The 19,399-nt window shown below is 41.4% G+C and overlaps 1 protein-coding gene across 6 annotated transcripts in view; it reads right to left on the bottom strand.

Annotated features, from left to right (window-relative positions):
- The window catches only part of LOC135225783 (uncharacterized), a 602,193-nt gene that overhangs the window by 21,635 nt on the left and 561,159 nt on the right, over positions 1 to 19,399 (bottom strand). For all 6 annotated transcript variants that reach the window (XM_064265254.1, XM_064265252.1, XM_064265251.1 and 3 more), the window contains one exon: positions 19,065 to 19,197. In XM_064265254.1, the coding sequence (XP_064121324.1) occupies positions 19,065 to 19,197 (133 nt within the window). The remainder of the gene's footprint in view (positions 1 to 19,064; positions 19,198 to 19,399) is intronic.

Raw genomic sequence — 19,399 nt, 5'->3', positions numbered from 1 at the left:
TCATTTTCCTACACAGTTACTACAGATTGCCTTTGGCATTTGCTCAGTTATCTCCCAACAGAGCATATTTACTGAATAGAAAATATACTTATTAGGTGGAAGATATATGGAGCTTAAAGTACAATTCTTATGCAAAAGTATTTGAACCTATGTTGCCTGCAAGGTTGTGCACAAATTTACATGAATATGAGGAACATACACCTGAGAGATAATGCATCACCCACGACATCCTACACCTGGATCATAGTGAGCATGCTAGATCACATGTTCTCTTGGGCAATGGGGATGACATCTAGCATAGTTTCCTTTAAGCAAAGAGTGACAAGAAATATCACATATAAGCATCTTAATTTGCTCATATATAGCTAACAATCCTTGATATTCTACTGCAAAATGGTGAATAAATTATCTATTATGTACTGTAATAGAATTCTACATACCAATATGTTGGCAACATTTTTTTTTGTGACAAGGTACTGTCCCCTTACCATGTAGATCTTGGTGGATAGATTTTTCTCCATTTTCCTGATTTGTGAACTTTCTTGCATTTGCTGTATTACTGATTCCATCAAATTTAGCTTGGGGATGTACTGTCTCTTAACAAGGCAGCTGGTGTTGCTTCATGGGAGGCAAGAGTACAATGAGGTGTTGAGACTACGTCCATCGAAGAAGAGATATGCACTTATAAAGGGATTTTGACGAAGGAAAAATCTATTTCTGGGCAACGACCTGTGTCGCCCTGTGAAATGGTTCCTTTGATGCTATTTCTTAGGTATAAATATTGCTATTCATCCTAGAGAAAAAAGAAACAATATAATGCCAAGATAAATGGCTCGCTCACCTCTAATAGAAGTGTCGGTATAGTAAAGGAGCGAGTGGAATCACTACCAGAGGTCCCTTGCCATTTAGCTTCTTCCTTCGACAAAACCCCCAACTACAGAGGAGCCGTGCTACAGCTCCCGGTACCCTCTACTACTACCGTGAGCGCCTCCGATGCCTGTGACGTCATTCCTGAAGAAAGCCTCCAAGCTTGGGGTAAGCTGGGTGAGGACAATCTAACTACAGGGTGGGGTTTCACAGGGCGACACAGGTCGTTGCCCAGAAATACATTTTTCCTTCGTCAAAATCCCTTTTCTGGGCTTAACCTGTGTCGCCCTGTGAAATAGTACCAGAGAATGCTAAAACACCAAGTTTGAGGGACAGTACAGATAAGTAAGAAGGTAAAAACAAACACCTGTAAGGTTAATAGTATAATGATCAACTTAAATTTACAGTCTTACAATTAATAGTTAATAGAATGAACCCTTAAACATGGGTTAGAACTTAAAGATAATTAGCCTATCAAACAAGCAAAATATATACAGGGTAGGCTTAAGACAGGATATCAAGTTGACTTATACATAAACACAGAACTGAATCCCAAACGAGAATGATGAACATAACAGCAATACTCAAGATAACCAAATTACATAAGAGGCGACTAAACTAAGTAAGGGTGCAATGGGGCAGGCAGAAGGGAAGGCTACAAGAAAGTTAGAAGAACTTATAAAGAGTCAGGAGAAACTGTGTTTCCAGCTGCCACTGCTGGAAATTTGAGGGCTTCCAAGGGTTTTAGGTAGTGTCGTTTAAAAACTGTCGGAGATTTCCAGCCTGTATATTTCTTAAGATCGTCAAAATTCATATGTTGAAAATAGTTAATAGATGTGGCCACTGCCCTAACATCGTGGGCCCGAGGAAAGGACTCTGGGTTGGCCTGTTTAATGAAGTATAAAATTTGTTGTCTGATTCCTTTTAGGGAGATTGTACCACCCTCCTTCCTAATGAACAACGGACCTGAAGACCTCAGAGTTGTTCTACCTAGGTAAGCTCTTAATGAGTTGACAGGACAAAGAGAAATGTCTTGAGGTAGTGGTAGGATTTTCCACGAGGACCATCTGGCCTGTGGATCTTCATTTTTGGCTATAAAGTGGTGATCTGGGGATAAGAGGACTTCCCCTGAGGGGAGGAACTCAATGTGACCCGGTTCCTTTGATAAGGCTGACAGTTCTGATATTCTAGCTCCTGAGGCTAAACTTAGTAAAAATAGGGTTTTCATCAGGAGAGATATATAATTGCATGAGTCATTATTAATGTCCGAGGCCAGTTTGAGGACATCATTTAAAAACCAAGAGACTGTTTTAGGTCTCGTTGATGGTCTTAATCTAGCACAAGCTTTTGGTATGGAGGTAAAGTACGAATCCGTAAGATCTATGCTAAAACCAAACTGGAAGATCTTTTTGAGAGCTGATTTGCTGCTAAACCTTTCTCAAACAATGATCTAAAGAAAGTTATGGCTAGGTTCGTTGTCATGACTTGAGAGTTTGAATCCTTAAGGAACTCTGCTAGTTTCTTAACAGATGAGTCATATTGACACAGGGTAGATTCCCTTTTATCTGATTCCAAGAATGAAATATTCTGGGGATCAATGTCTGCATTCCTCATGGCTGCAAACTTCAGGAAATCCATAAAGTTAGGGTTTTCTGAATTCTTGAGGAAGCGGACACAGTCTGAGTTTGCACTAACTGGGTTAGTTTGGGGTTGGGAATCCGTAGGGGCCAGAGTCTCAACTCTAGAAGTAGAGGGAACCAATTGCTCTTGGGCCAGTTAGGAGCTACTAGAGCCACTTGGCCCTTGAATGTCCTGAGTTTGTTTAAAACTTTCAGGAGAAGGTTCACCGGAGGGAAGAGGTAAATCTTCTTCCATGTGTTCCAATTGAGGATCATTGCGTCTGTAGCATATGCTAGAGGATCGAAGTTGGGTGCCACATAACAAGGGAGTTTGTGGTTTGACTCCGTGGCAAAGAGATCTACTTGAAGTCCCGGGACTTGTAGACTGATCCAATTGAACGAGTTCCTGTCCAGTGCCCACTCCGATTCCAATGGAACAGAGCGAGATAGAGCGTCTGCTACTACGTTCTTGACCCCTGCCAAGTGAGTGGCTGACAGGTGCCATTTGTTCTTGTTTGCCAGAGAGAAGATGGCTATCATGATGTGGTTCAAGTGGCTTGACTTGAATCCGCCCCTGTTGATGCAGTGTACCACCACTGCACTGTCCAGAACTAGTTTGAAATGTGAGTTCTTGGGTGGTAGGAGTCGTTTCAGTGTGAGAAACACTGCCATGGCTTCCAGTACATTGATATGTAGCTGACAGAATGTTAAAGACCAAGTTCCTTGAACTTTTTCGTGCTGAGAGTATCCTCCCCACCCTGTTAGTGAGGCGTCCGTGTGGATCACTAATGATGGAGGAGGAAATTGTAGGGGAATTGCTTTTGATAAATTCTTTGCCTCCGTCCAGGGACGGAGACGTTTTCGTAAGATTGCCGGGATAGAGGCTAGTTTGTCCCGTGATCTGGAATTCGCATTTGAACGCCATACTCTGTTTATATCCTTGAGTTTGGCTCTTAGCAGAACGTCTGTGACTGATGCAAACTGAAGTGAGCCCAGGATCCTCTCCTGGCACCTCCAGGATGTTTATTGTTGTTTGAGAAATTGCTTTGTAGCTCTTGCTATTTCTTTCCTTTTCAACGACGGAATTGATAGAGTGCGTGATTATAAGTCCCACTGAAGGCCTAACCACTGGAATCGGGATTCCGGTGTTAGTCTGGACTTGATTTTGTTTATTTGGAAACCTAAATGTTTCAGAAATTTGATCACCTTGACCGTTGCTTCCTTGCATTCTTTGGGATTCTTTGCCCAAATAAGCCAATCATCCAGATAAGCCACTAGCATTATTCCCTGTTTCCTTAGCTCTTGCACTACTGCTTCCGCCAATTTGGTGAAAATCCTGGGGGCTATGTTGAGCCCGAATGGCATTACTTTGAAGGAGTAGGATCTGTTTCCTAGTTTGAAGCCTAGGAATGGACGGAAGTGTCTGGCTATAGGAACATGATAGTAGGCATCTGTAAGATCTATAGACGGCCCCACGGGGAAGTAAGGTCCGTACCTGCGAAACGGTCAGCATCCTGAACTTGTTGCAATGAATGTATAAGTTCAGATGGGACAAGTCTAAGATGATCCTTCGGTTTTCCGAGTCTTTCTTTGGCACGCTGAACAAGCGTCCTTGAAATTTTAAATTGTTGACTCTTGAAACTACTCCTTTGAGAAGGAGATCTTGGGTATACTCTACCAATTCCGTTGTTGGTGCTTGATAGAATTTGTTGGTTGGAGGAGGGCCCTCTAGCCAACTCCAACCTAGGCCTTTGGTTACTATACTCTGAGCCCAGGGGCTGAACCTCCACCGCTGGCGGAAGAGGTACAGTCTCCCTCTTACCTTGGGACTCTCACTGTTGCCTTGCCGAGGGGCGGCCACCTCTTGCTCCTCGGAAGCCTTTTCCCCTATTTGTAGCCCTGCCGGACCCTCTGAAACGAGAGGCACCCATAGCTCTGCTACCTCTCGCAAACCTGTTGAAAGCCTGAAAGTTCTGGCCTTCATAGGTGCAGTTGTAGGCTGGGGAGACAGCGAAGGATGTAGAAGGCTGAGGCTGCTCTGACTGTGGGGCCAGGACAAGATATTGTTGTTTACCCTTGGAGGAGGAGTGCTATTGCCCTTGAGGTGTTTGGACCGCTTGGACCAGCGTTCTGGAAGGGCAAGAACTTCCTTGGCTTCTTCTTAATCCTCTGGTTCGAACCTGAGGATTCCTGTTTTCGCTTAGGTAACAGCCCCCACCTGACCTTGAGGCACTGGTTCACTTTGGATGCCTCATGTAAGACCTCCGCCACCACTGGTGCCGGAAAGAGGTCCGTCCCCCAAATTGAGGAAGCTATCAGTTTGTTTGGTTCATGGCGGATGGTGGCTTCCGCCAGGACATGCTTCCTGCAATTCCTCCTGGCGACTAGAAAGTCGTAAAGGTCGCACTGCATGGTGTGCAGCAGACCTTTAGCCATGTCTTTGAATAACAGCTCTTGCTGGTACACTAGAGCCGTCATTTCAGCCATCGTCATGGAGGAAAGGGATCTTGCAAGCCTGGTCCGGGCGTCGTACTCCGTCTGGATGAGGGAGTCCGACAACCTGGGAAGTCTCTCACTAAAGAGGGTGGTGGCGCAGCCAGCCTTAAGTTTGCCTACCGAGAAAGTTGGTACGGCTCCCTCGAAGTAGGCCTCAGATCCTGGAACCAGGAGAGAGGTGGGTTCTGTCTCCTGGAGTTGAGGCAAAGGCTCGTCCTTCAGGGCTGCCTGGAACGTTGCTTCCACTAACTTAAGGGTAGGTGGTAGCGGAGTACCTTCCACCAAGGTAAAAATGGTGAAGGGACTCCTAAAGGCCGTGATGCAATTATTCTCGCACCCCCACTCTTCCATGCTTCTCAGCAGAGTTTGTTGAGCCTGTTCCCTGGGAAGGATCACGGTTTCCTTGGGAACTTTGTCTTCCCTCATCATGGCTGCTTCCGTCAGGCGGACGTAGCCTATGAATGGGGGTTGAAGGTCACTGGGAAAGAACTCGAAGTCTTCCAGCCTTCGAGTTCCAATGCCTTCAATGGTCAGCATCCCGTTGACGAACGGAGCATGTGAGGCAATCCTCCAAGGATTGGCCGCCTTGAATTCTGGCAGTTGCCTAGAGTCTGGCATTGGGAGAGGAGAGGGTGGCACTGCTAGAGGAGTCCCTGCCGCTATCGTGGTCTGGATCCCGGCGATGGCGTTCTCTTAAGCGGCCAGTCGTTCCGCCAGGGATTGAATTGACTGGCCAGATGACGCAACAGTACTTGGAACTGGGAGAGTACCGTGCCAACCTTGTTATCCACCAAGGTTCCCACGATAACCCCCATCTGCTCCAAGATGTTGGCCAAGAAGCTTTCGGGGTCGAAAGGGGGCACTTGAGCCCGATCCTTTCAAGACCTGCGTTTGGGGGACCTCGACGCTGATGAAGAGGCAGCCCTTGATCTGACTGTTCCGGGGTGGGGAGCCGGAGTAACAGCGTCCGTTAAGATGGCCGATTTCTTAGGAAGGGACTTTTTCAGCTTGTCCACGGGTGACTTAACTTTGGGGATCACTGAAGTGACCTTAGGGCGAACAGCCCGTTGGTCTTCAGTAAAGCCCCGGAAAGAGGTAGAAGAGGAAGGATCAGTAGAAGGAGATGGAGAACGGGAACTCAGGAAAGGGCCCTGAGAACCCCCAGAAGCTGCCCCTACTGCACCCTTACCTATGCCCATATGGTCTACTGCCATGGGCTCAACGTCGAGGTTCATAGCCGCGACGTCTTCTGCCACATCCTCCGAGAAATCCCCATCCTGGAGGGAGATCATGACTTGAAGGTCAGCTAACAGAGGGGCAGCCACTAGTGGGTCTACCACTGATCCCTTCTTGGCCCCAGGGAAGATGAGATCAGCCATGTCCTGAGCGAGGATGTAGGGGCGGCCTTTGGAGTTCCAACCAAATCCTCCCACCCAGGCTTTGAGGGTCACCAGGCCCTCTTCTTCTCTTCATCGGAACCCTGTAAGAAAGGTCTAGAATTAGGAAAAAGAGGAGGGGACGTCAGGATCGTAACTAGAATTATATTAACTGAATATGTGTCCACATTGTGAAATATAGTCAGTATCGACAAGTATACCAGGTATTGAATGCTGACGGAGATAGGAAAAAACTTACTACTAATGAGGCTTCGCCTACTAGCACGTAGCAGGTTTGGCAACCTTCATGGTGCCAAACAATGAAGTCCTCCACCTTCACTGCGCAACCGGCATGGGAGCGGCAGACTATACATGGCCGCATGGGTCTTGCAGCACAGCACTGCACCCGATCTCCTGGCAACACAAAACCTGTAAGTCAAAGGATACATGAGTACCATTGACAACCTCCGGGGAGGTACCTATGTAAATATCCGTGGGTGCTGGAGTGGAAACGACGGATAGGGTTCTACGTATAAGTGGCATGCAAAAAAGGGCTGCCGGAGTGAGCTCTAAAGCCCACACCTGTATGAATAAGGACTTAAAGTAAGGGGGGCATGCACTTAAAAATAACGTAGAAAATGGTTACAGGGGGAATAGCCGCTGACTCCGTGTTAAGCTTCTCTTAGTTATATGGGTAAAATAAACTCTGTCGGGCCCGGAGTTGTGATTACCGAGCGAGAGGGGTTCAGCTCTCTGGGTGAAAACCAAGGACGGAAACATGAGGCAGAACTATAACCCCCGGAGTAACAGTACAAATAAAATAAACCCTTAAAATAGTGTAACAGAAAAACATAATATCAGTGGGTGCCCGTGTGAACTATCCTAGGTGGATAGGCTCCCAGTGAATCCCTCCCCCTTGGTTGTCCGGTGGGTACGGAGTATTACCGCCGGACTAAAGCAGGGGGGGGGGAGGGTAGGGGAACCTTCTAACCTCTGCGGCCGATTAAGGCTGGAGGAGGGAGGGGAAGAAGGTCCCGAGCCCCCGAGACACGGGACTGTGAGAGAGCACCAGTGGAGGGAGCCTCCCCGCTATCCCTATGAGTCACCCCCTCTCATGCAGACTCGGATGCTAGCTATGAGTAGCGAGTCATCACCCGATGGCGTGGGTGGCAAAGTGTGGAGGGGGGGATGGAGGGGACGGGGAGTGGACCCAGTGACCAGGTGGCTCGTCGTGATCGACCAGCGACCCCCGGCCAGGTGATAAACACGTGGTGAGGAAGGCCCGTCGGAACAACAATATGGTCGAAAAGACATCGTAATAAACTGATATATTAGGATTATCTATAAAAATACATAATAACAAAATATGAAATCTTAAAGCTAGGCTAACACGGGGAACAAAATTACATGATAATATAAGAAGTCCAAAGGTATAGGCTAATCGCCAATCCGAAGATAGGGGTATGTAGCCTAACCTAACATCTAGGCCAATGTAACAAGGGAATAGGCTAATCGCCAATCCGAAGATTGGGGTATGTTAGCCTAACCTAACGCCTAGGTCAGTGTGAACAAAGGAATAGGCTAATCGCCAGTCCGAAGAATGGGGTATGTTAGCCTAACCTAACACCTAGGTCAAGTAATATCTATATCAAATAAACATAGGACTAGAAGTAGGACAAGGGGGAACAATAGTTCTAACTGGAAAACTCCTAACGAAACGGAAGGGCAAAGCTAGGCTAAGATCCGAGGCTAAGATCCGAAACGTGCAGTCGGAGTGTGCCCCGAGAAGGCCTAACTAACAAAGCTAACTGCATGATATAATATAGTAACTATATCATAAAGTACTGCAAAAAGGGGGAATCTCTAATGGTATGGGAGACCAAAAGAATAAACCCCTACTGCCATGCGGTCGGAGGAGCGGTCGGAGCCAGTGAAGCTCCGAGAACTCCTAGATAAACAGGTAAATCAGCATAAATTGTGATCTGTAACCAAAAGGCAGTACTTAACTTAGAAGCAGAAGCAGAAGACATCTTGAAATGAAGTAAAAAAACATTGAAAAAGCGATCGCACAGCACAGAGAAAAAACGTGTGGTGACGATGGCGGCTATCAAAGGAATGACGTCGGAGGCGCTCACGGTAGTAGTAGAGGGTACCGGGAGCTGTAGCACGGCTCCTCTGTAGTTGGGGGTTTTGTCGAAGGAAGAAGCTAAATGGCAAGGGACCTCTGGTAGTGATTCCACTCGCTCATTTACTATACCGACACTTCTATTAGAGGTGAGTGAGCCATTTATCTTGGCATTATATTGTTTCTTTTTTCTCTAGGATGAATAGCAATATTTATACCTAAGAAATAGCATCAAAGGAACCATTTCACATGGCGACACAGGTTAAGCCCAGAAATTATTTTTGAACTGGTCTTCAATTTATTTCTCTTCTTGTTCGTTAGCCACACCTACGGCAAAGTAATGGAGATGGATATCTGTAGTTTGGATGGCAGTTCTAATGAGATTCATTACTCAGTGACTCCTACTTTTGTTACATTCTCTTGAAATCTGAGGGTTATGGAATGACTTGGCTTGTTTTATAGAAAAGCATCCTTTTTTGTTTAGGTTCAGATTAGAAATTATGTTTGAAAATTATTCAAAGTCACTTAGTTTGCTCATTCCATTGGATCTGACTTCTGCATAGCTTATTCTTCCTACAACATATACAGCATGAATGACCTTTTCCATATTAAAGACACCACATCTATTGGAAGAAAATCTGGGTGTTTACTTCCAAGATGATGGCATTTAAAATCTTTCTGGCAGGGACCATGTCTATGCAATTTATGCATAATGACTCCCTTTTCTTGTTTTCTGCAAAGGCAAGATGAAATGTGGACAAATTATTGGGAGTATACCTGAAGCAAGTGGAGCTGAGGTTGTACACTCAAGTCTAGGCAGAGGTGGTGGTGGTGATGAGAGTCAGGGATGGAGGTAGGTAATTAGGAGACAAGCAGCCAGTAATTAAACAGGAAGGGAAGTAAAAGGTCTATGCCCTATTCAGATTGATTGCTTCCACAATTATTTTACTCTCTCCTCTTCCTACATTAGGAATTTATTTATATTTTTGTCTGATGACCCCCTACAGTCTTCACACATAGTTGAAATCATACTCCTAACCCCTACAACTGGCACAAACTATGTGCCTCTATAACACTAAAGCGTAGTGCCTCTTTGATTCTAAAGAATACAGTCTGTTAATGGAAAAGTCATTCCTGCAAAACCTTTTGTTTTTTTTATTTCATTTCTACTGTTAGTTGATGACATCTTGAGTGAACAAACCAGAAAAGTCACAATACTGTGTAACAAAAATAGCTAACAGCCAAACTAGTGACTGAAAAAACTATAAGGACAAGAAGATGAACTCTAATGCAAACTAAAATATTAGAGACAGACCTGATGGAGATCAGGTGAATAGACAGTCATCCAAGTCAACCAAGCAATCTTATTTTTGTTTTGAATGTTGACCACACCTGCCAGTGCCAAGGCACAGCTGTCTTGAACAGTACATAAGATTCACCCCTAATGAAAATAATCATTTCCAATGAAAAACTGATAAATAATTGGAATATATATGACTGAATCACATTAAAAACATATTACATAAAATCAGTTACAATTTTATGCAGCACCTAGTAAACTAATTCAGTGCAAATAGGAAGAAAAAGTCACTTAATTCACAGTACAAAATCAAATTACAGTTAGAAGATAACAAAATGTGTGTATGTACGAAGATCAGCCCAGAAAACACTAATATATATGTATGGTAAAATACCTATACAGCAAAATAAAACGCCAAGTACCAAAGTTTCCTAAGTGAAGAAACAATTCCTAAGTGAAAAACATTACACACTACTATTACTTTTTGCTGAAGTACAGTAAACACAAAAGGAAAAGAAACCAGTTACCAAAAAGGAGAACCTAATGTCATGCATTTCCTAGTTAATGAATTGTCAGAAGTAATAAACTAAAAAAACACTCACCAAAGAGTAGAATTCATTAAAATCAATACGGAACAATGAAAAAATGAATCTTGCCAAAAAAAAATGATGATGAAAACTCAAGAGCTAAATTCTCAGTATATGTATATGGATAATCCATTAATCATAGGTAACAAAATCTTGTGAAGCAGGCAACCAAGATGATAACTGTGACTGTCTAGTAATGAGCAGGCAGCTAAGATGATAACTGTGACTGGCTAGTACTGTGCCTGCTAAATGAAAACTTACTCTTTTAACACTTACTCAGCAAGTAAAGTGAAAAATGGCAGAAGATATGATTATTTGTAGAAAGATGGAATATGATTGATAGTTAGCACTGGAATAGTAATCCTGTGATAAAGTAAATAATCTGGGGTACAGTGAACAGTTCAGAGTTGTTAACAGCAATATATGTTCACAAAAGGTGATAATGTCAAAATCCAGATGGTGTATGAGTAGTGTAGTGAGACTACCTTCTTTTTTTCTGGCAGACTTAGGACTGTGAGACATAGGAACACTCAGGAAAAAATATTACGAATATACATATAACTGATGGGTTGTGATGAAACAAATGACTATTAGCTGGAAGAGCTAAATAAACAGAAAATCCCTAAAGTCTACTTCACCAGTATGTAATATTATTTCAGCTGAATCTTAAAATAGCTTTCATACATACCAATGTCAGCTTTCTGGCTAACTTGGGCTGGGTTTGTGAAAATACTATCCTAAATATGACCAGGATGAGTCAGTCTAGAGAGGATGTTATTTAGTCACCAAAAAGTGAATGCTACTTGGAAGCATGCAGGAGTATATCTTTTGTAATAGCTCTTTGTCTCAAGTGTCTTATGTTGACATACTGATCTTGTGTGTTCACTGAGATGGTGTTGTAATGCTAAATGCTGTACTTCCTGGCATTGAAGGTGCTATTTTTTTCCCAAAATAAATCCTGCACATCCCAGAGAGAAAAGGTTACGTCTTTTACAAACCTATCCTAAACCCCAAGGAATGTTATCTTTGCTAGCATGTATAATCACAATCATACTAAATACTACTATTGAATGAATTTTATGAATTATAATGATTTTTATGACAAATTTTTCAGGCACTTAGCATTTATTATTAGCTTTATCTGTGACTACTTGGCGTGGGTTTGAAACAATTGTTAACTAACGCTCCAAATAGTTAACACCCCCCCATCCACACCTCTGGAGGGTGGGGGTGAGACAGCTACTGGTTTCGTTGTCATTATCCTCTTAATCTCTTAAGATTGGGGGGGGGGGGGGGGGGGGGGGGGGGGGGGGGGAAGGGAAGGATCGCAATGATAAGAGGTTCAGTACCTAAAAAACTAAGATGGAGAAGGGCAAGAGATTTCCCTATACATAACCAAATTATCAGATACTATTGGAAATATCCCTATCGCTGCTTACCTGATCAATACGATCTCACGGCAAGCACTTGTCAGATGAGGATCTTCATCAGGTGAGGTCCACTCCTACAAGAAGGTGAAACATGGACCCTGAATATAACCACTGGTTGAGATTGTGCATTGCAGAATGTTAAGTTAGGCCTGCAGAGCTGATGGGAGCTTAAACCATAACTAAACATAATCCCTAGAGTTACCACCTACAACTGAATTACTGCAGCCCACCCCACCCAAAACAACACCACCAATTTTGCCTGAAAAGGTGGTTCTTAATCAGCTCAGGGTAGCTTTCTCCAATAAGGAGCAATGGCCCTGCAACATAAGTCGAACATTACTTACAGTGATGGACTTTGTCTGCCCCTACCTAAGAGAAACAATACAAATACTATTAAGCATGATACTTTAATTAATACAAAAATGGAGTATAATATTACCATGCATAACACTACATAAGGTTCCTCACTTATCCAGGATGGGGGGTCGATAGTGAAAACTTATTCCTCACTTATCCAGGATGGGGGTCGATAGTTAAAACTTCTATAGTACCTGTTTGTAACTCACAGACTAGGAGAAATTTCCCTTGCCGAAACTATATGTGGTAATGTACGGGAGTCTTCCTACTGGATCTAGACAGCCCTCAAATAGTTAGAAGTGAACACAGTTACACCTCCACTGTGTCGTCAAAACTTGATGGTCTAGAGAGAGGTGCTGATGAAAACGAATATACGTATATAGCTGCTGCTCTGACATCATGCAGTTTCACCTTCAAAAGGGGACAATCCTCTGGAGACAATGCATGGTGTGCTTCCAGAATTAAGCATTAATAAAGAAAGCCATAGCATTCTGAGACGTAGGAACGTAAGGACTCTTGATGGTGCAAATAGGTTCCTACACTGTTTCCTTAATGGTTATGTTGGGATGTATAAATTCCTATAGTCCTAGCAGGCTATCAGAGAAGCTCTTCTACCTCAGGAGTCAGAGTTCTTAAGTGAGGATAGAGACAAAATTCTTGGAAGAGCTTTGGTCTTGATATCATTCTAAGCTTTAATACATAAGCCTTGATGGAGGAAGCAGATAAACCTTTGGCATCTCTCAAGAAGTGCAGCCGCTTTATTATGTTGTAAATATTGGAGCATAGACAGGAAATACCTCTGGACTTGCACAATAATCTATAGCACTTCCACTACACTGAACAAGAAATTGGTGCACTTTCCCTTTGTCGTTAGCAAATAGTCCCTAGATGATTTATAAAAGTTTCTGGAACTGAGGAGCTACACAACAGTTTCCATGCAGTTAGACAAAGCCTTTTGATATTTCCATAAAGCTTCCCTGATAAATTAGATTTGCCTAAGAACTTCTACTGATATTTGGAAGGTCTGGGAACCAAGGCCTCCTCAGTCATCAATGTGCCATTAGGAACACGGTAGTGTTCCCAGTATGTAATCCTCAACCCTAGAGTACCCTTTCAACAGCACAAACATAGGGAAGGCATACATGAATAGGTCATCCAATCTTGGACCATAATGTCTACTACCCAGGCTTAAGGGTCCAGCACTGGTGAGACATAAAGCTGGAGACAATGGTTTAGCTTCTCTGCAAAGAGATCAATGACGAGTTAGACGAACACTCCAAATTCCCTTGTAAACTACAGGGTTAAAGATCAATTATGGGCAAGTACCTGTCCTGGATGACTTAACATGCCCACCAAAGCATACAGTCCACCAGGAATCAATTGGGGCATATGGACAATATTCCTCTCCAGTATCCAACGGCTAAATCCCTGATGATGGCTGCCAAGGTGTCTGAATTCATGACTCTTGTCTTATATGAGCCAGAGAAGACATATTCGAGAGACGGAAATTACTTAAATCCCTTCAGGATAGCAAACAACTCCTTGCAATTAATCTGAAGACTTGTTTCTACTGGTAACTACACACCTGAAGCAACTTGGTTCCCTACAACCAAACCCCAATCCTCATCTGAGGGAACTGAATACGTACAGTGAGAGGTCTAGGTTCATGGGCAATGGGACTTTCATGCAAGAAATAACAATGGACATCCATTGTTATTTCTTGCAGGAGCTGTGAAACCAGTTCCTGGCTTCACAGCTCCAACTCCTGGTCTGCCTGAGTCTTTCTCCATGTCATTGCCCCTCAAGAGCAACTGAAGAGGCATCACCAAAATTTGAGCACACAAAACTAACTTCTTCAGAATAGATGTGTCCTAAACTAGCATTAGCAGGCATGCTCCCTGAGAAGGAGAATACTCTCGTGATTACTAATAAGAGATGATCTACTCAAGCTTCTTGTGTAATAAAAACTTGAACAGAACAGAATCAATCACCATGCCAAGGTAGGTCATTCTTTTTGTAAGTTCCTGAGGTGACTTGCAACACTTATTGGTAAGACTAGCACTTTGGTCAAGCCCAATACAGGCTCTCTTGCCCTCAGGCCATCCCCTGGACTTCACAAAGGTAATCCAGTCGTCCAGATAAGTGAAACCATTTGCGTAGGGGAATAGCACCCTAGTGAAAACTTACGGCAAATAACTCAGCCAAAAACAGAGCTCAACATTGATATGTCTTTCCACCAATACAAAGTGTAGGCACTTTCTTGAAAGTTGGTGAAGGGGGACAAGAAAGTACTCATCTTTCATGTCCACCATCAACATCCATGTATCTTTCTCCATGGTGGCTGAAGACTGGAGGTTGACACCAAGGAAAAAAGGAGAACGGTTGGACACTTAGGTTGATCCTGTAAACGTCCAGGACTGTCCTCCAACCTCCCATTGCCTGACACTAGGAACAGCCTGTTGCAAAAACCCCAGCAAAGTAGTTGGTACTTCCTCTAATGCTGCCTTCTCTAATGGAGAAAAGACATCCTGACTCAACACCTGTCTTCTCTAGGGTGCTCTGCATGACTGAAAGGTTAAAAACTGGTTGAGGTGGTGAATTCCTGAAAGGAATACAATAACCTTCTAAAAGAACTTCATTTACCAGGGTATCTACAACTACGTAAGTGTTCCCATACTTGAGGGAGGTGGCTCAACCTGCACTCCACGGCACACGAGGGCTCGAAGTGCTATCAGACAGGATTCTTGATATCAGTGGAGGAATTGCACATACCTCATTAGCAGAACAAAATCTGGAGCCCTTACTGCCAAAAAGGACACTTCTTCTTTCCTGAGCCTGGAAAGGAAGACTGGGGTAAAAAGATACCATATATACTCACATATCATGCAACTTTTGAAGACCTAATTTTGGAGCTAATTTTCAGGGGTCACATCATACAAGAGATATAAAATCAGCGTATGTAACATTCACCTACTAGTATCGTTTGATAAAATACAAACAAAATGAATATGCATCTTTTCCACAGATCTTTTAAAAAGTATGCTTTACTTCACTGTATCTAATAATATTGTATGTATTTTCATATTAATATTGTTATATTATAAAATACAAAAATAGCAATTAATGTTTTGGTTTAGAAATCAGCTGAGGACGATTGCGAGGTAAGTTTATTTTGCTGGTATTGAAGTCAAATCAGAGCAATTTTCTTGCTTCTAGTTAGCATAAACGGATCTCAAGATACTCTATTGATATGGTACAAGATTATTTTATGTTATATGAAGTTTTTTCAAGTCAAAATATCATTTAAATTTGTATCATTGTGAAAGAAATTGAGTTATCTTTTTGCTAGTAGATGGCGCTGAGGGCATGTTAATTGCGTAAAATAATCAACAGATTGCATTAGATATTTTCACTTGATTTCATCAGAATACTATGAGCTTTACATATTTACCTTTTATCGGAGTGAACACAGTAAAATGTGTTCTTTCATGCCAAATAATTTCGATTAAAACATCTCTCAAATTTTGTTTACGGTCGAGTTTGATGGTGCTATACAGAAGTTTCCTTGTTCCCAATGCATATCAATAGTCGTTAGCAGATGAACATTCTTTCCTCAGCTTCAGCTACAACTAGCAGCTTACATTTAATAGTATACACCCTTGCCAATCTTTTCTGCATATCCAATGAGGACATAGTAATGTAAAAATATATCAGTCCTATTCTATTTAACGTCATTTGTAATATAACTACGGTAATTTTTTACTATCCTATGATGGTTGAAATGCAAGCAAACTGCTGTAGTTATTGGATTCAGTTGTTCATAGCAAATCAGCAGTTTCTGGCTGTATGCGTTTACACAACATTACTACGATAACTTTAGCTTTCTCTTTTACCCTTTTTAACTTAACTAGAAGATGTGACAGATAAAGAGATGGAGAAAAAGGGGTTACCCTAACTAGAAAATGGGATAGATAAAGAGGAGGAAAAGAGGTTAGCTTGTTGTAATTTGGTCTCAAAAATTGAACTCGCATGTTACTTGAGGTACATGATCAAATCATTGTTTTAGGGTGAAAATTTGGGGGTCGCATGATATGTGAGATCACGTGTTGCACGAGTAGATACGGTATGAGGAATTGCAGGGTCAAACACAAGATCTGCACCTACCATAACTGTCCTTATGTAACTCCAATCTAACTCTGTCAATGGAGGACCAAAGGCAAAGGCAGGAGACAGAGGACACAGTCCTTGAACATCCTAGGATGTTAGTCCTTGTCTGGAAATCACAGGACTACCAGGCTTGTTGGCAGGGGTGCCAAGGTGACAGGCAAAGCTACATCTGTGGACTGGCCACAAGAACAGGGGGACACTGTTCCAGCCAATGCACTAGGCACATTCAATGCAAAACACTCAAATTGTTACACAGAATTCAATTCTAGATTTAACAGAATCAAAATCTGATTGCATTAAATCTAACCTACTATCCGAGCTGACATGTTGGTGTAGAAGGATCAGCATAGGAGAAGAAACCATGGAGACTTGTTTCAATCTTCTAATTCCAAAGAAAACCTAGATTCAAAACTAGCTGTTCTGTTTACTCTCCCCTAAGTCTATCCTTCTCTTCTAATTCGGCAATTTATCATCCCCTTTATGTCTTATAAAGACCAATCCTTGCAATTATCACAGCAGTTTTCTGAAACAATTTTCCCCCCTTAATGATTAAAGCACATTTCACTTTCATGCGTATCATACTTCAATTAAATAATCTGGTCTTACAGCCACTTAACTTACAAAATCCAACAGATTTCAATAATAAAGATTGAGAAGAAGAATCCATATCACTAAACACAAAAAAAATCCATATGATCCAACTCATTAACCGAGAAAACAAACCCAAATTTCAGAGCACTTGTCGACTACAAATCTGAAACTTTTCATCAACAAGAGAATGACAACTAAAACAGTCACTGTCTTACTGGCCCCCTCCCCCTTCAAAAGAGTGGGGGTAGCTTTCGGATGCCTTCGTTATTGATTGTTTCAATTTTAACACTTGTCAAACCTGTGCCAGGTAGCAGATGGAGCAAATGATAGAGGGTAAGTTTCACCTAAAAATAATTAATCAAAATAGTAAATAAAAGTCTTAGTTAAAATATTAAGAATAAAAATACCATGAAAAACAAAAAATATTCAGTCACAAAGATTCATTCACTTATTGGCAGACTACAGTACTGTAGATGAATCAACATAAGAGATGAAACTTAATGTTGAATATTAATACGTATCTGTATCATGTTTGTGTGGTACTTTAACAAACATTTAATGGTAACAATGTGCAAAATATTTACAGGTTTTAAAGACTATAATGTCTTTTGGCTGGAATTTAATCTTTATTCTATATCTTATTCTATTTGGGATGTCATTGTGTGGTGATTTTACAGTGTAACCCTGTGATAAAATGTTATTCAATAATTCTAACGTTTACTACTGTTTTTTTGTTTTACCTGCCTCTGAAGTAAAAAACAGATGCTGCCTTAAACCTGCATCCAATACTTTTAAAGTCTTTGTAGTATATACTGCAATAATGCACTTTACCAAACATGTTAGCAACCTGTCAAGTTTTTTAGTTCACTGATATGTCAACTTTACTAAAGTTGACATATTAAAATGAATGAATTTCAAAAAAACATACTAAACAAACTACCCTGTAACAGCAAAAGCCATGGAACTTTAATGCACTGAGAAATCTGAATGTGCACGGTTCGGCAAACAAAATGATCATTTTGCAAATCAAAATTGTGATGTTCCTTTGAGACTGGAGCTTCTTTGATGCTAAGAAATATGGTAATCGAGTTTAATGTAGGAAATTATCTAAACAGCAAAGAGGAATGTCATCTTGGTAGTCCATTGTTATTCCTAATTAAACAATCTTTCCCACATAGTACTTGCTTCATGCAGTGTAATTTTTCTTATAAGCACAGACAAATAATTTGAATTTTTGTGTTCTAACTGGTTTAGTTTATAAATGAAGAGTTAATAGACTACGGGCAGCTTGAGCCTATCTTAGGCTAGGCCTAAAAATTTCTCTGATAATACACATTTCCTGTTATATAACTAAACCTTAAAAAAGAAATTACCTAGTTACCATGAGATTCTAGTTTATAACAGTTGTTCCTTATGTATCAAGCCTAAAGGTTATTAACTTGACTATTTAGCCAAAGAAACTAATAATATTTTAATATAATTCTTATTAAAGTTAGTCAAAATTCATATTGAATGTCATAAACAAAAAAGTTTCCTAACAAAAAGTTTTTGTAGTAACAGATACAAAAAGGAAAGGATAACTTTCTAAATATGTACGTACTATGGTCTTGAGTCGACAGGAAAGAAAATAAGTGCACTGTGAGGAAGAATGAGGCAGAGGAGCAGTGGTGGTCTATTTCTCATTTCTAGGGCTTATAAAAAGAAAAATACTGCAAGGGCTTAATGAAATCTGGAATTTAGATTCCTACCTAGCAAACACTGATAATATTCAGGGAATAATTTTCAGATATACTTTTCAATAATTTCTATAAAATATTAAGAAAATTAAATAATTACTCTTACTAGAGCTGAAGCAATAAAATTTACTAAAGCACTATGTTCATCCTCTCCCACTATCTCTCAAGGTTGTTTATTTGTGGAACCAATATTCTCTCGTATCTACTGCACACTCTCTCAAGGTTGTTTATTTGTGGAACCAATATTCTCTCGTATCTACTGCACACACAATAAATGGATAAAAATGTAAATATCTGATGCTACACCACCATTTCCCTGAAATTTCTAATTTTCTATAACAAACTATTTACAATGGAGATAAAACCATATTAATAGCATAAAATATCTTTTGGAGCACTAAATGACAAATTACCTTTGCGTTTGCGTCTACTTCGATGCATTGACCTGAGTTGAGAATACTGATGAGCTGCTCCTTCATCCTCTTCAGTTTCTGAGCTGCAACCTTCACTAGATTCAATCATACCATCTAGCAGACTAGCTCGGGCCTAAAATGGAATACCAAGGAAACATTGTTTGCATTAGATCAATGCTCACTTCAAAACTAGAAACATAATAAATCAATTTTGAAGTACAGGAAACAGTATTTCTGGCTTTGAACATAATGCAATTCTCATGAAATGGGGCAATGATCAATATTTTGTGGCATAAATGTACTCCCTAAATTTGGGATGTGCTCCAACAATTTTT

Source organism: Macrobrachium nipponense, chromosome 13, assembly GCF_015104395.2.
Source record: "Macrobrachium nipponense isolate FS-2020 chromosome 13, ASM1510439v2, whole genome shotgun sequence".
Taxonomy (NCBI): Eukaryota; Metazoa; Arthropoda; class Malacostraca; order Decapoda; family Palaemonidae; genus Macrobrachium; species Macrobrachium nipponense.
Note: the sequence above shows the minus strand (reverse complement) of the source record. Positions and strands in the feature narration are given on the sequence as shown.